The sequence below is a fragment of the Maniola jurtina genome, chromosome 15 (genome assembly GCF_905333055.1).
Source record: "Maniola jurtina chromosome 15, ilManJurt1.1, whole genome shotgun sequence".
Lineage (NCBI taxonomy): Eukaryota > Metazoa > Arthropoda > Insecta > Lepidoptera > Nymphalidae > Maniola > Maniola jurtina.
The window spans coordinates 7200102-7218735 of NC_060043.1; the positions used below are offsets into that span (position 1 = coordinate 7200102).

Here is an 18634-nt window from a genome sequence, read left to right on the forward strand (position 1 = left end):
ACTGTGTCTGTCTGTCTGCTAACATTTCACAGCTTAACAGTTTAACCGATTTTGATGAAATTTGCTACAGAGCTGGCTTACATCTCAGGGACGGCTATAGGGCATAGGCTGGGTACTTTTTATCCCGGAAAATTAAAGAGTTCCCTCGGGAATCATAAAGACTCATCCGCTTAACCGATTTATATGAAAGGTATAGAGGTCGCTTGCGTTATGGAAATTGAAATAGGTAACTTTTTATCCTGGAAAAGCAGAGTTCCCAAAGGATTTTTGAAAGACCATATATCCACGCGGACGAAATCGCGGGCATCATCTAGTAAGCTTATAAAATCATTCGATTACATGTTAAACATTGTATTGGTCTTCTATAGATATGAAAGTAGGTATGTTCGCGCCCTCATCACCGCACATTCGGAGCCGCTTGCCGGCAGCCTGTCCTCGCGCAGTCGTAATGATTGGCGACGGCAGCGCCGCGCGGCCGAAACGCGAATAACTTGACAGGCTAAAATGGCTGTGTGAACACGCGATCTGCCACGCTGAATACACTACGCACGGCTTACGCGATTTTATTACTTATTGTTGACGCACTAAACTATGTTATAGTGTTTCCCCCGCTTTTATACGTGGACTTTTCGTGAACGATACATAAATGGCTCTTCACCTCGAGACTGCGTTGCAGCGAAAGTTAAACTTCAAGATGACCACGGTAAGTGCATGCCGCCCGCCTAGCTCGTATCGATCGCCGCCCGCGTGGTCGGAACATATGTTTGCCGCTACGACAGCGTAGCGTCGGTAACCTCTACAGCTTCCGCGGTATTATTTCGGAACTTTTCAGAATCGCTAGCCAAGTATTATGATTGCGAAGTGATGTAAGGTTCTAATTATTCTCCGCGTCTTGCTCGTTCGCGCCGAACGTGTTTTACTTAGGTAAATAAACACTTGTAGCGAAACGCTACAGCGCAGTTGTATCTACTACATACAAACAATCATTTATTTTCTGATTTTAATTGTAACGTAGGCCGTTTCTATTATTGGTTGGTTTATTTTAGCACTAAGAACTATAATAGCGTAGGTGTTACAATCATCGAATAGAGCAAGCACACTATCGCAAAGAACGCTACGCCTACGCATTTTTGAAAGGTCATATGGTTTAGTTTAGCTATGGCGAGATGGCTACACGAGTATTTCCTGGTTTTATGAAAACAAAACAATGGCAATTGAAGTCTTTTAATCGAAAGGAATGCAAAATACTTTTATTATAATAAATATAGTAAATTAACTTTTATACCTAAAAGAAATCTTTACGGAGCGTATTTCTACTTCATTGAAATTAGAAAATAAATATTTTTCACTGCAATTGGCCAAATGGGTCTATAATTCCTGATATTTTTATACAAGATTTGTTTTTGTTTTGTACCTAGGTAATTAGGTTATTTCTTGGCTGATGATAGTCAAATAGGTATAATATCGTATTGGTATGCTACATCTATGCTAGGCGGACTTTACACGCATAGTCAGGAGAGCTTCACCGATTTATATAGCATAATGTCTAATTTAGCTTGGAGCTGAGCAGTTTTAACTTGAGGAAAGCCAACTTGAGAGAAACTAAGGTTGCTCAAATGGATATATCTGCGTCTCTTACCAAGTGGTCGGTTTAGAAGCTTAGGCTACTTTGAGCGCATCATATAACCTTCAAAATATGGTTTTGTGAAGTTTATTTGCGTGTTTTAGTCTGCATGAAACTTTAGTTTATATAAGTAATACTTACTGTTAAAATTGGTTTAGTTTCAATATCTTATCCTTAATGTTTCTTGATTTGTCTTCTAATTACATTGTAACGGAGCACCGGTTCGACGTAGTTTTTTGCATGGATAAATATAGTGAATGACGTAGACTACATATATTCCTTATAATCAGAGTTACAACTGGGTTTTAAAAACCTTCATCCACGCAGACATACGGTATCTGCTAGAAATGAAATAAAAAGCGTTAAATATAAGATTGAAGTAAAAGCATCACGAGGTATTGAAAAGTGTTGCACTTTTATCGCTTTACCGCGCGCTTTCACGGCAAAGTGCGAACCCGCATGGGATCAACATGCTTTGCTTCGTCGCGTGCAACCACTTCATATGGTAATGTTTTATTTATCGACAGTTGACAGACTTGAAAAGCCTCAAACAGTGCGGAGTGGTATTATATAGAGTCCTTTTGATAGCTTTAACTAAATCCATTTTTCCATATACCACTAATATTATAAATGCAAAAGTGTGTCAGTCTGTCTGTCTGCTACCTTTTCACGGCCCAACAGTTTAACCGATTCTGACGAAATTTAGTACAGGGTTAGCTTATATCCCGGGGACGGACATAGGCTATTTTTTATTGCGGAAAATCAAAGAGTTCGCACGGGATTCCGAAACACCCATCCGCTTAACCGATTTGTATGAAATTTGGTACCTACCAAGGTAGCTTGCGTCGTTGTAATTGACATAGGCAACATTTTATCCCGGAAAATCAAACAGTTCCCACGGGATCTTTAAAAACCTAAATCTACGCGGACGAAGTCGCGGGCATCCTCTAGTTTTTAAATAAAAATTATTATCCAAATTGTTCACGGCAAAGTGCGAACCCACATGGGTTTTGCCTTGTCGCGTGCAGTCACTTCATATTATGGTACTTAATGTTTTATTGACCTTGTCAATAATAAAAAATTCTAGTTAATGTAAAGATTTGCCACAAGCCTGCTGCTCAGCAGTATGGTCATTTGATTTGTTACATTTACGTGATCGACTCAAAGTTGGCCTAAAGAGTAGAGTTTCCTATCACACTAATATTATAAAGGCGAAAGTTTGTATGTGTATGTGTGTGTGTGTGTGTGTGTGTGTGTGTGTGTGTGTATGTTTGTTACTCCTTTACGCAAAAACTACTGGACGGATTGGGCTGAAATTTGGAATGGAGATAGATAATATCCTGGATTAGCACATAGGCTACTTTTTATCCCGGAAAATCAAAGAGTTCCCACGGGATTTCGAAAAACCTAAATCCACGCGGGCGAAGTCGCGGGCATCGGCTAGTAGGTAATAAGGCCCTGTTTCACACAGAGAAACTTTAAAAGAGCAACGTGAGTTTAAAGTAACGTTAAGGCAATCTTGAAAAGCGTCGGCCTATTAATTCTCCACCGCACGCTTGCAGTCTAAAGTGCGAACTCGCAAGGGATTAAAATGCATTGCTTCGCCGCCGTATGCAGCCACTTCACAAAGTAACCTTTACGTGTAAAGGGAAGCTGAGATGTACCTAGCAGTAAGTAGGTAAGTGCGTCTCAACCGGTGTTTCCACTTAAGGTTATGGTTTTACCCTAGTTTTTCTAAGAATTCACCCTAAATTACCTTAAAATACTTGTATGCTAATTATATTATTACTATTATTTCTATTAAATTACCTTAAAATATAATATATCTAATACGAAGCGATTAATTCACGCTGATTATAGTATTTAGTTTAGTACTTATGATATTCAATGAAGAAATATCATGCACACTTACGTAACTCGAAAAATAAATCTTTTGACAAATTAAGGATACTTCTGCTCTTAATTCTGTGTAAGTACAAAATGAAATGTAAGATTGTAAGGGTAATTAGTCTCTTCAGTTTAAAGTACTAAAGATTATCTTTAGCTGCCGTTCTGTGCCTACAATGAGGACATAAACTTAATTAGAGTATTATGAAACTTAATAAGGATGTGTTTTAAAAGTTAAAAATCTGTTAGGTAAATACAAGTAAATGACGGTCGGAAAAATGTTTATTGGTCCTTCGAATTTGACTGATAAAATATGACGTTTCTGTCAGTTTAAACTTCCTATTGTATTCGTAGAAAAAATAAATACAAAATTATTACCACTTGATTCTTATTGGCTTTTCAATATTCTTTTTCGCTTTCTTACAAGCTAGCTGATGCCCGCGGCTTCGCACGCGCGGATTTAGAATTTTAAAAATCCTACTGAAACTCCTTGATTTTCCGGGATAAAAGCCTATGTCACTTTAATTATACTACATCTTTATTTATATCCAAGTCTTTAATTATATCTATACAAAAAATCACGCTGGTCCGTTGCTCCGTTGTGGCGTGATGGAAGAAACCGACAAAGATACGGTATGAAATGGGTATTGATACACGTATGAAAACCTTCGCACAAATATGAAAAATCTAGATTAATTATTTCGCATACAGAAAAGGTTTGACCTTTGACGTTGAGAGCACTACATATTCAGTCCACCATTCAAAACGTATTTACGAATATAGTAAAACATTGTTCAAACCAAATTCCTAACAAAGAAAAGTGTCCATAAATCACTGTTTGTGTGTTTAGTTCGGGAGATAAAATACTTCTTTTTGACCCTGGACCTAAAAAGAGGGGTGTTATAAGTTTGACGTATCTGTCTGTGGCATCGTAACTCCGGGGGGTGTTATAAGTTTGACGTATCTGTCTGTGGCATCGTAACTCCTAAAGTAATGGACCGATTTTAATTTAGTTTTTTTGTTTGAAAGGTGGCTTGATCGAGAGCGGTCTTAGCTATGATCTAAGAAAATCGGTTCAGCCGTTTGAAAGTTATCAGCTCTTTTCTAGTTACAACCTTCACTTGTCGGGGGTGTTATAAATTTTTAATTTTCACTTGTAAAAGTGAAGGTTAGTGCCTTGTAATTTGAAGTATTTGTTATGTTAGTCAAGGATACTTACCTATGTACTACGAATTAAATGGGTCATTGCAAACACGAGCCCTAAGAGTTTTCATTCCAGTCATTGCAGCGTAGCGCGTCTACGGAGCGCTTCGATAAAATGTGAATAATGCGTCAGCAGATGTGCTCTAGTGCTGTAATACCCATTAGTTAAGAATTCCGCCTCCTGTTCACGAGTTCGGGGATTCAATCCCGAGTACCTTACGCACCTCTAACTTAGCTTTACCAGTGAAGGAAATCATTGCGTGCTTAAGAGTTCTCCATAATTTTCTCAAAGGTGTGCGAAATTTGCCAATCCAAACTTGGCCACCGTGGCGGACTATCGCCTTTCTGAGAGTCCTGTTCTCCGCAGTGGGCTGGTGATGGCTTGATCACGGTGATGGTGATATTCTTAGCACTGGACAATAACAAAATTATTAATATTATATCGTGCCATCGCAGTTAGGTTTTCGACATTTTCTTCAAATGTGAGTGGTCAAACGAAAAGAGTCCTAAAGTGATTAAAAATATATTTTTTTGGTGATTTCGATTTTTTGAACTTTCAAAAGGCACTCTAAACAGATTTTTTTAAGTGGCTTTTTTAATGGTTTTTTTTTAATGCGAAATAGGGTTGCGTTTGACGAGAATTAATATGCTTAGCAATGATGTCTAGGTTGAAGCGCGCTTGCCTAGAATATGCCTATTCACCCCTGCCTTCAAGTATTTAGGTTACACGTGGCAGAAAACACGGACACCGGAAGGGCATTCCACACCTTGGCGGTTCGTATCAGAAAAAAATCTTGGCAAAAACGTTTGTTCATAATAATAATTGTGTAGTTTCAGTAGTTAAGTAAACGAACTTTATACTCAACGCGAAATCAAATATTTCTACTCTGTCCCTTTTCGGTTGACAAATGCATCAAAACTGTAAAGTATAAACACAAAAACTTAGCAACTCTTCAACAATTCGATGAATAGTATTCAAACGAATGTCGTTTTCAGATAATCACTGTTTTCGCAGCGGTTTTCGGCAAGCCGATTACTTCCTCCGAGACCGCCTACAGTACTTAGCCACTTGTTCGTTGTTCTTAACGAGCAGTGCCAGCCAACTTTGGCCTGTTCTCTCAATTAACACTGACAATTTGACTGGAGTATTGTCCCACAGAGACGTTATACTTGACAACCGCTTTACAGTGTTCGGGCCTTAAGCTTTTCTAAGTAGTCAAGTGTAAACTGTAAGTACTCTTGAAAGTGTTCCGTATGTGAAATAATTACTTCATTCATGAAGAGAAACAAAATTATACTGTTACGTAAAAGCTGTTATTGTAGGTAACGCGCAATACTTAAATTCGCGCTTTATAAACAAAAAAAGCCACCTTTCAAACAAAAAAAAACTAATTTAAAATCGGATCATTAGTTTAGGAGCTACGATGCCACAGACAGATACACAGATACACACGTCAAACTTATAACACCTCTCTTTTTGGGTCGGGGGTTAAAAATCAATGCAAAATTCATAACATGTTCACTTGTCCGAGGCTCCCGTTGCGGCGTCATTGAAGGACCAATAAAAAAAATAGACTCACAGCTGTACAAACAAAATATGTTTTTGTAACAAGTTATTCTTAGAAATGAGAAGTTTAGTTAGTTAGAAATTGCAATCCGGTGAATTCTCTACATACCTAGGTACTACTTACTCGTAATTTTAAGGAAATTTTTAATGCGCAAAAATAGAAAAATGGAATGCCCTATTTTTAAAGAGGATCGAGTCAAAGCACTGACTTGATTTACAGATGCACGAGTATTTTCAGTACCTAACGGGTTTCAAGAAGCCGATGAATGCCTTTGAGATATAGTTAGTAGGAAAAGCACTACTTCAAGTACTTAGCTTTACGCTATTCTTTTAACGAGCGTTGGCAGCCAAGGTCTGTTTTCTCAATTAAAACGATAATTTTACGAGGAACCTAATTCGCTAGAATCCGCCAAAACAAACAAATCTGTAAGGTACAACATGCACCATGCGAAATGCACCGCCTTCTCTCCGACTACCAAAGAAGCAGGAAAAAAGCTAATCGCTTATTTGACACTAGCTGATGCCCGCGACTTCGTTCGCGTGGATGTAGTTTGTTAAAAATCCCGTGGGAACTCTTTGATTTTCCGGGATAAAAAGTAGCCTATGTGCTAATCCAGGATATTATCTATCTCCATTCCAAATTTCAGCCAAATCCGTCCAGTAGTTTTTGCGTGAAGGAGTAACAAACATACACACACACACATACAAACTTTCGCCTTTATAATATGAGTGTGATTATCGTGACTTTGTAATTGGGAAGTAGGTACTTGTCTTCACCTCATACTCGGCCGCTATTGCTTTATTACAGGCCTAGACAAGTAGACAGCATGTTATATCACAGGGTATCATTCAAAGTTTGAGCTTAAAGGTTTTGAGAGTAAGTGAACTTTGGAAAGTTTTCCTTTGCTAAATAATTACTCAATTCAAGTTTGGAGACGTGAATGATTAAGTAACGTTTGTTTACAACTCTTCTGTTATCCTCTTTTTTAACTTTGTTGTTCATTACTAACTTTTTGAAAACGTCGGAAGTTTTGTAATACTTGATATGTTTTTGTTTTTGTGTTGCTTAGCTATGATAACACGACTATTAAGAACAAATGAAATTTTAACTCCAACTTTGAACACTACAACAAAAGGTACCTAGTATTTTTAATAGTACAAAATAATAACTGTCATTTTCGAGGGAATATTATTTGCTTTCATGGCAAATTCGAGAAGCCGATTTTACTTGCTTGGAGCTACGAGACTCACTGAGAGAGTGGAAATGCTACTGCTATATTAATCAGTCTTTGTTCGTTGTTCTTAATGAGCACTACCTTGATTTACCTATCGAAACATTGCTGTATTTTTGGTGCAGTACCTCGACTATTTGTTGAGCTTAAATTTTTTTTTAATTTTCAGTGAAAAAGTGACGTTAAAAGAAAATATAAATATAAATGTTTGGTAAATCATTAACATCATTTTCAATTCATAAACCGGTAAACATAATGAAATTATCATTAAGCAATTAAATAAGTTTTTCGACAATAAGACATTTATCCTTCTTCTTCATAATAATATCGTATGCCTGATAAGGTAGACTGGTCTTACCATCTACAATTAATTTTTGATCTTCAACCTATAACAGTCAAACCATTTAAATAAATGGTATATGATGAAATCAGCTGACGAACAAAAAAGTGTAAATTGCACTTCTGATCAAAATACCTGTTTTTAACCGGACGTTTTTGGGTCCACGAAATAAAAATTTGAACTTACATTCGAGCAAAACAGCCTAAAACTGTACTGAACTTGAGTCCAAAGTTTGTAATTTCGATTAGAATTATTTAATAATAATAGACACTGTCTTGTTCTCCAGTTTCTCATATTATATGCAACTTTAATAATGCGTTCCCACTTGTGTGTTGGTTTGTATACGACCACTACATTAAGTATTTTCTTATTCAGGTAGTCCAATATCAGAAACCATATAAATAGGAATGTCTAAACTTAACTAAGATTTTAAGGCAATCACAGCGTAGTCTTTTTGGCCCTATGGAATGAATACACACCGAGACAGGTGCCGGTGTTCTTTCATCTTCAACTCACTTATTATTCATGAGCTAGGCTAGCCACTTTAGTCTGTTTTCTCAATTAACACGGGTATTATGAGTGAAGTGTTGGTCCAGTGGGATGCTACGCTTGACCATCGTTTTGTAATGCTCGAGGCTGGCTTAGTATTAATTACTTGATTACCGCCACGCTGCACTTGTAAATTACCCTTTATATGTGACGGATCTTGGGTAGGAGTGAATAGGCAAATTCTAGGCAATTACGCTCTATCTTAGGCTGCATCATCACTTGCCAGAAGGTCTGATTGCAGCCAAGCGTTAGTCTATAAATTTAATAAAAGCAGTCAACTATTTGGTGTAACGACAGCTAACCCTGGACTCTGATATAATAGGCTACTTTTTATTCTTTGATTTTCAAAGAGTTCTCATGATATTTTCAAAAACCTAAATCCATGCGTATCACGAATCATCTAGTTTCAAAAATCAGTCGCTTACTTTTGCCTTCTTTAATTAAAACTGGAAGTACAAATGGTTTATAGTGCCCCAGAAAGCTTCGGGAAATTGTTTTAGAGTGTTCAAACATAGAGCTTTATGAAACGGACGAGTGAGCGGAGTTTTAAGTTTTCATTCGTGAAATGATTACTTCATTTAAGTTCTAGAGTGGAGACGAAAGTACCGAGAGATTAAGATAAATGGTTAAACTGGGTTTATATGAGGGATGAGCATTATTGCTACTTGGATATCATTTTTATTTGGAGAAATTATTATTTTTCTTCACAGTTACTTCACGGGCTATTTTTCACGTAAAGTGAATTTTAGGGTTTCGTATCCGAAGGGTCCCAACAGGACCTTATTACTAGCCTCCGCTGTTCGTCCGTCCGTTCGTCCGTTCGTCTGTCTGTCAACGGGTTTGGTGGTCGGTTTCATGAATCCTTATAAGTAGAGAGTTTAAATTTTCACTCAGTATTTCTATTGCCGCTATAATAACAAATAATAAAAATTCAAAATGGCCGCCGTATAAATTTAAAAAATAATTAAAAGTACATAATCGTACGGAACCCTCGTGTATGAGTCCGACGCACACTTAACCGTTTTTTTTTCAATTTTCTTACTTATAATCGTTTGCTATATTAATTTAACTAATGATCAAGGTCAATGGCGCTGATATTAATTGACGAGTGGTTTTTCACGGAAAATTCACTTTTCGTGAAACGATTGTTTGCTACATTTTAACTGGTTGCTTTCTAACACGCAGCGATGTGAGTGTTCTCGGGTTGATGGCCTTGTGAGATTTTGCTTCATGATTTTTCACTTTGTGAGGTAGAAAGTGTTACAAAGGAAAAAGCTTTTCACGTGTTTTTTGTTTATTTTTATTTATTTATTTTATCAACATAAATCTTATGACTATTTACATAATATATTTTTAGCACCCTTAAGTCTTATCGACTTGTCTGGGAGCTGCACATTCCTCTATATATGTATAAATTACATTAAAATATTATACGAATAATATTATAATATGCTACCTGTGAAATGGTCCATCTCTAGTTCATATGGTATTTATCTAGGGAGCTGTACGTTATTGTTTTTGTTCAAACTTTTATATGTTGCAAAGATATAATCTTATGTTTTACGAACATGTATTACTTACAGGAGATACGTAGATTTTATCTCATTTAATCATGAAATATTTGATAGGAACTTTTTCATCACAAATTTTTGTAACAGGTAGGTAGTTCTTAGAATCGGTTTGTTTGTCGAGCTAGACTCTAGACTAAACATTCAGACTGGAAACTAACATTTATGCCGATTCCAAGAACTTGAAAACCATCCTGTAATTATTATTTAACTTTTAAATAAATGTTACTTAGAAAATAATACTAAATCATCATTATCATGATCAACCCGTCGTCGGCTCACTACAGAGCACGGATCTAGTTCAGAGTGAGAAGGGGTTTGGTCATAGTCTACCACGCTGACCAAGTGCGGAAAGGTAGACCTCACACACCTTCGAGAACAATATGGAAAACTCTCAGGCATGCAGGTTTTCTCATGATATGATGCCTTTACCGTAAACGCAAGTTATATTCTTAACTCCGAGAAGTGCATTCTGAAAAGTCCGAAAAGTAAAGAAAATGAAGTGTTCAAGATTACCAACGTACAAGTTACAACCCTATGCTTTTAATTTTTTTAATATTCATGGCCTTTTTGATATTCGCCATCGTGGTTTTTAGGGTTCCGTACCTCAAAAGGGAAAACGGAACCCTTATAGGATCACTTTGTTGTCTGTCTGTCTTTCTGTCTGTCTGTCTGTCTGTCTGTCTGTCCGTCCGTCCGTCCGTCTGTCGTGTCATCATATTTTGGGTGTATGAAATATTTATTTTTCGAACTAGAACATCGCAATAAACCGTGAAAGAAAACCCCTAAAAATGTTCGTTTGTTTTAGTCACAAAATATAACACATTTTACACATTTTATAAATCGTTGTTTTCAGTACATATTTGTTGTTGACCGAAATTTCATATTCGTAACTAGTTTAGTTTTTGAGATAGCCCCCGCCACATAACGGACGGATAAACCAGACAGACAGCAGAGTGACACTAATAGTGCTCCGTTTTTACCCTTTGGGTCCGTACCCCTTAAAAAAGGTTGTAGGAATTTATTCCGCAATCTCGCAAATCAGATAACCGGGTCACCACTTCATTCATACAAAAATTTGAAACTACAGATGTTGTTACAACTTTCTCCAGCCACCGCGGTCATCAGTGCGATTTGTAGACCTCGGCCCCCGGGTCAATAGCCCCGGCCACGTGCGAACAACCGACACACCCGTTAACGGTACATACCGTTCGTAATTTCACATTTTCGACTATGTACGAATGGTTCCCATTCAAGTTTCTCAGATTTACGTTGAAATATTTCGACCGCCTGTCTGACTTGAAAGTTGAAGGTTAGCTTAGCTAACGTTGGAAGGTCTTCGACTAAATCTACTCATAACTACGAATAGGTATAATATATATTATATGAAAGTATAACAAACAATAATAGCTAGCGGCTAGATTCACGTGATTAGTGGGAATACTCCCGTAAGAAGTCTCATTCAAGTCGCGAGCAGAGGCTTTTTGAAAGAGGACCCTGGACGGTTTCAATACTAGTCGGATATACTCGTACCTACTCCGACTGATTACGCGAGTCTATATTTATAATGGATATCATATCACTCACGATAGTTTAAACACTAAAGTCAAGTCATTTATTCAAATCGGGTACTATTGTAACACTTCCTGATTGTCAAACCACGATATAGCGGTTACGAGAGTTCCAAACGCGCCCAGGTCTGAGAAGAGCCTACAACAAATAAACACTACAATAAAAATGCTGTGTTTTAACTGTCGAGTAACTATAAAAAATTGATTCTTATTATTTTTTTGGAATAACAATAGATTTATAATGAGAAAATTTAAAATAGACAAAGTATATTTTTCGGGGTAATTAATTGAAGCGACATTGAACATTTGGTAAAAGGTTCGCTTCCCATCAATAGTCCCATCGCGTTTCGGACCATCAATGCAACTGTGTCGAAATGTCGATAGTTCAAAATCATCATATTAATCGTGGTATGTGCCCGTTATTTACCTTATTAGGTATAAGGTCCACATCCCATCAAAAGTGAAACGAATGAACGAACGAACAATTCTCAATGGCTGGACACCGCGAATTGTTTTCCATACGAATGAGCGAGAGAGACTAAATACAGCTTCAATGTCATCCCCCGACACCTCACGGGGTTTTTAACCGACTTCAAAAAAGGAGGTTCTCAATTCGTCGAAATCTTTTTCTTTTGGACAGTAGATCCAACTGATCTAAAATACTTTTTAATGCCAACTATTATCTATCTAAAACAAACATTTGCCTAATGTAATGGAAAATACCAAAGGGATATTTAAAATCTGTACAGCAACAGAGGACAGGGTGAAAAACGATCCGTCCGTCAACGCGGCCCGCATCGAATTTCCCGCTTTTCCGATAGACTAACTTGTCGGGATAAGCTTCTATTTACAAGCATTGCCACTTTTATACGATTCCCACTTTCAAAATGAGATCTGATATAAATAAAACATTTGATGTGTACTAAAAAGGAGTGCTGGAAGGATAGGTGCTTTAGCCTATGTAGATCTAAAAGATTTTTTTTAAAGAAAACCTATGTTCTCTCTTTAATCACACTTCACACTAATATAAAGGCGAAAGTTTGTGTGTATGTGTGTATGTGTGTGTGTGTGTATGTTTGTTACTTCTTCACGCAAAAACTACTAGACGGATTTGGCTGAAATTTGGAATGGAGATAGATAATATCCTGGATTAGCACATAGGCTACTTTTTATCCCGGAAAATCAAAGAGTTCCCACGGGATTTCGAAAAACCTAATTCCACGCGGGCGAAGTCGCGGGCACGGGCATCGGCTAGTAATTATTATTAGTAGATCTTTTCCTCTCTAACTATCTTCGAATTTTTATAAGGAGTTGCTGCGGCTATATGAAACAGGTCAGGTTTTGAACTTTCGTGCTTTGGAGCTTCATTTGCAAGCATTGTCACTTTTATACTACGATTCCCACCTTGAAATCTAAATCTTATATTGGTATAGGAGTGGTGAAAGGGTTGATGTTCATCATAGATGTAATTTACTAAATAATTTCTAAAAATTACACAACATTTTCATTTCTATACAGTAGTAGGCTGGCTTACTTTTCTCGCGATTCTCGTTTTTAGGGTTCCGTAGTTTTTAAGATCTCGTTGGAATTTCTCCAATCTGTTTCTTTGTTTTTAATGTAGCACGTTATAGATAAATCCTACATGCTAAATCTCAAGTATCTAGGATACACGCGACACCCTGCCATATTGAACTATTTTCAAAAAAATTATAACTAGGTATTGTCATTTGGGATGATATTGTAAGGATTTTAACGATACTTACATGCCAATCTGTTCAAGCATTTAGAAGTTATGGTGGACCAAAGAGACTCACATAGTTACATACATGAACCCTGACAACATTACACTCCTTTTTTTGGGCAGTCTTGTAATAAATTAGTAATATTGAGCACAGTATAGTTGTAATTTCTTTCATTATAAAACGCAAGTCGCCCGTTCCTCGTGGCGCCTCAAAGTTCATCAGCCGACCGCGATCAGTTTTTAATATCGCTATTTATAGGCGAATTCAAATAGGCGCATATTGTTGGCACATCGTACGAGTGACGCGAATGCCTTTTATTGCACTCATTATGAGCTTGTTTTAATTTTAAATGTATCCGTCCGTGGTCCTTTGTCAAATGGCCTCTTTGGCTGCGACCCGAAAGGCAACCTATGAGAGCAAGATGGCTCCAAATCATCTCCCGACGCGCGGTTCCTACAGATCTTCATTGCTGGCATCGTCACCATAGTCCAGGCATGCGGGACAAATAGTGTCCTGATTCCTGTCCTACTGATGATGACGTCGTCTAAGCGTTAAAAAGCGGTTTCCACGCTGAGGGTAGCATCCGTCCATTGTTACGATTTTATTGATTTTATCACAAGTTCATCCAACTGAATCGTTGACCATTGATCGGTAATATGGAAGTAGGTACATATTATGTGGAGAGTTTATAGCGTTCATACTACGTCATACTTTTAGATCTAAATAATACGGTGTCGCCATCGGTATGGCTAAAACAGGGCTAAAATGAGCGTCCAAACTGATAATACGGCGATAGATGATCGTAATCGGCGAGATAATCGTGTATGGGCCCGTTCTGCATGAAAATATAATATACTAGATCATGTTCACAACTTCGTCTGCGTGGATTGAGGTTTTTAAAAATCCCGTGGGAACTTTTTGCTTTTCCGGGATAAAAAGTTGCCTTTGTCAATTTCCGGGACGCAAGCTCTGTGTCAAACTTCATATAAATCGGTTAAACGTATGGATTTTTAAGAATCCCGTGGGAACTTTTTGATTTCCGAGGATAAAAAATAGCCTATGTCCTTGCGCGGGGTGTAAACTAACCGTGTGCCTTTCATAAAAGTCTACTATGTTACTAAGCTGTTGAGCCATGAAAAGCTAGCAGACAGACACACTTTCGCATTTATAATATTAAAGTATGGATGGATGTGTCGCTCACTCTGGTGACTTCGTGACGATTCTAGTACTTATGGCATGGAAAAGAAACAGTGATAGCCTAAGTAGTTGTTATGACATCGGTCTTCTATTCGAGAAGTCAGGGGGTACGATCACTTTAACTCCAACTTTTCGGATTTATGTGCATTTTAAGCCATTTAAATATCACCTGCTGTAACAGTGAAGGTAAACATCGTGAGGAAACCTGCATACTGAGAGTTCTCCATAATATTCTCAAAGGTGAATGAAGTCTGTCAATCCGCATTTGACCAGCGTTGTGGACTATCACCAAATCCTTCTCGTTCTGAGAGGAGACCCGTATTCAGTTATGAGCTGGCCATGAGTTAGTGGTGAAGATGAAAGTAACTTCACTTAAATCTTAATGATACCTACCTAGAGTGCTCTGTAAACTATGGTCACAACTCACAAGTGAGGTTAAGCCTTTACATGTTGCAAAAGCAATCGCTTCTCTCGTGGTCAGTGGGAAACGTATACAGGAATAGAAATAGATATTTTATCCTTTTGAGTGCGGTCGACAGAACTATCTGATATGGAAGAATACTCGGTTCAAAGCAATTTCAATGCTTTTGCTCGCATCCTACACTAGTCTCTTATAAAGGAACCACTTTCCCTCTGTATCTGTATTAGGTCGCTTTATATTTTGTGTTCGCTGGAAAATACTAGATATTACTTATGAAGTAGGTATCTATGCACTTAGTGGGCACTGAAGCGTCTATGAAACACGATTGAAACTATCAACCTATGTGCATATAAGTACATAATGAATAGTTAATCTTTCTAAAGCCTTTGCACCCGAAGTAGATATTCGCACGCGGTACCGAAAGGATTGACGCTTTTTAAAAGCATAGGTACAAATACCAAATACCGAGTGCGAATTGCACGCTGCCTTCAACATATAGCTAAAAGCTGCAATTGTAACTCTGAATATTGATTTGTATGAATGATCATTAATCTATACAATAGTCAATCGTCAAAATATTTATCAAATTCAACAATTGACAATCAAAATTATTTGAATAATATATTTCTAAATACCACGCATGGAAGTTGACAATATTCAATGTTTTAGATAATAGTACTTAATAATTCTATGATAGGTACCACGGTTTTACATCGGACTAAAGATGCTAAAAAGAACTCGTATAAAATAATTATATCAATGAAAATATCTACGAAAAACGAAATTTATTTCCGAAAATAAGTTACATTCTACTACGGGTAGATACATAATATTATTTGTAGCACATGAGTCCTAAATATTTAAGTAACATCACCATCAAATTGCCTGGGTTAAGTAGGTACGTATCTCCATTAGATTTACTGGCCCTATGAGGTTCGCTCGTATCATATATACCTACCTAACCACTTTATTATTTAATATCGTACAGTTAAGTTGAGGAGCAAAACCTTTTAACGCTGCAGTCTCGCCGTAATCACCGCTTATTCCCTCGTGACTTAGCGAGCTCTAAAACAATCTAGAAGACGCAGACACAACAAATACAAAACTGATCGAATTTCACTGCAGCTCCCTCGAACAATTGTTTAATTTACTTAAACGCTTCATTCATATACTCTCTTGTGGCCTAAAGATAGTAAAAATGTACCTACTATATATTTCTATAATAAACCCGCAGGTGGTCGCTAATTAGACGTATTGTTCATGAAAAGATTTGGCTTCGTCATACCTTTTCGTTTGGTATCATTGCAGTCTATCTAGAATTATAATCCATACTTCCATACTTACTATAATAATATAATAATTATAATAATTAATAATTTAATAATAATATTATAAATGCGAAAGTGTGTCTGTCTGTCTATCTGTCTGTCTGCTAGCTTTTCACGGCCCAACAGTTTAACCGATTCTGACGAAATTTGGTACAGGGTTAGCTTATATCACGGGGACGTACATAGGCTACTTTTTATCCCGGAAAATCAAAGAGTTCCTATAGGATTCCCAAAAACTCATCCGCTTAACCGATTTGTATGAAAGGTGTCGAGGTAGCTTGCGTCTCTGTAATTGGCATAGGCAACTTTTTATCCCGGAAAATCAAACAGTTCCCATGGGATCTTTAAAAACCTAAATCCACGCGGACGAAGTCGCGAGCATCCTCTAGAATAAATAACGGATGATTACTAAATAGCAGCAAAAGATTATGTGTCTATGTGCTACTCTATTAATGTAATTTATATACAGATATATTCTGGTTATTATAAGAACTAAGAAGAGCTATTTATAATATTGGAGATTTATAATGTTTGATTTAGAGCCTTACTAATTTAGATTTTTGAAAGTAGACACATTAACCTATTTTCTAACACATAATTGATTTAATGAACTTCAATATTATTATGAGTAAATTTAGTATGCGCATGGCATTTCCTGCAGAGTTGAATGAACGGTATTTTATTTGAAATACCTTGGCTTGTGTAATTTACCAATTAGTTAAGCATTTAAAAAGCAAACAAATACTAAACTGAGTAGATTTCGATACCGGTCTCGTTTGCTTCCGTTATTGGCAAGTTCTTGGCTTTCTTTATTGTAGTTTATTTTAGTAGCATGATCTATTTTCTTGTTATATAAGTAACTATTTGAAGCCACAATTGCTCAACAGTCGGAGAGTGGACCGAAATCCAAGAGTTCCTAAGTTTAAACTCAACTTATTGCACTATTGTTTTGTTTTTTGACCTTCTATAACAAAATGTTAGCTGCATGGGAAAGAGCTCTAATTCTTAATACCTTACTAAGCAAACTAATTCACCATTCACAAAAGCTACACGCGCTAACAAAGTGTTCAATTACAAAATAGTTATTTTAACATTTTCTGCCTTTCAATCCTTATCATAAGCTAATTCTATGTTCCGAATTTATGTCATTCTCTACCCTTAGAACATTTATCATATTCATTGTTCAGTAAGAGTTTATATTATTAGAGAGATATTTTCAGAAATTATGTTTTAACAACAAAATAATATCAAAAAATATAAGTAGTTACTTGGTGTAAATATGAATGCACAGAAAATAAACAACTGCAAATAAGTACATAAATTAAACTTGATTGCATGGTGATTGTATTCAAATAGTATGTATAATGAGTTAGTTAAAATATTATGTTTAGTAATTAATAACATTTATTATTCTCTTGTGGTTTCCAGTTTATCTCTTCTACATTATTATTCATAAAATGCTAAATAATTATTATTTATAAATGATTCATGAGTGCTAATAAATTTAAATTTTGAGTTTTGATTATATATTTTTTTTGAATAATTATAAAACTAGGTAGGTAATCTGATTTCTTTTGCAACGATTTTGCATTTGATAGAGGTAAAGTCAATTTTAATAAAATCAAAAACTGGTCATGCCCGACGAAGTTCCGCTTGGGTATGAGCCCTAGAGAGATTCCCTTGAAGGTAACATCTTCCTAAGGGACGCTCGGACTGGATGACGTTGAGACGAATGGGTTAGTAATCTTAATTTGTCCGAAACCGTGGCATGCGTCCATGTCCGGGTGAATGACGCTACAAATCAGGGACCTCGCCTGCGCAGTAGCTGTGCAGAGGTTGTAGATATCGTCGGGGTCGTTAAAGACATGCTTAGTGTGTCTTTTATGGGAGGGGGGTGTTTACCTTTATAGATGAAGGTAACCATCTGAACTGTCTGCTCGTCTGCTTGCAATCGTCGCCGTCTGAATTCAGCGGGTCTCTGCAATTCGTTTAATGTCGTTGAGGAGGGATTTACTCTTATAGGTAAAGGTAACCACCTGCTCGTCTGCCTGCAATCGTCGCCATCTGAATTCAGTGGCTCTTCGGTCTCTCTGTCGTTCTTTTCGGTGTTCGTCGCCATCCCAGTACCTTGGGATCCAAACGTCTATCGGTTCTTCACATTGAACGCATCGCCCATTTCGACTGCAGCTTTGCAATCCGTTGTGCCATATCGGTTGTTCTACGGATCTTCTCATGTTTGATTTTCTGCAATATCTATTAAAAAGGTTTGTTCAGTATAGACTGATTAATAATTTCATTCGATATCTATGGGATGCCACTGCAGTTTGTCCTTAACCTTTATAGTATGTGGGCGACGGGGTAGGAGGCGGTTGGGAGGGGGAGGGGACGGGGGCTGCCCACGGCGA

The 18634-nt window shown here is 37.1% G+C and overlaps 1 protein-coding gene across 8 annotated transcripts in view; it reads left to right on the forward strand.

The window, feature by feature from the left end:
- Nucleotides 1-504: 504 nt before the first annotated feature.
- Nucleotides 505-18634, forward strand: part of LOC123872499 (protein alan shepard) — a 211759-nt gene continuing 193629 nt past the window's right edge. For all 8 annotated transcript variants that reach the window (XM_045916808.1, XM_045916812.1, XM_045916811.1 and 5 more), the window contains exon 1: nt 505-703. In XM_045916808.1, the coding sequence (XP_045772764.1) occupies nt 647-703 (57 nt within the window). In that variant the 5' untranslated portion in view covers nt 505-646. The remainder of the gene's footprint in view (nt 704-18634) is intronic.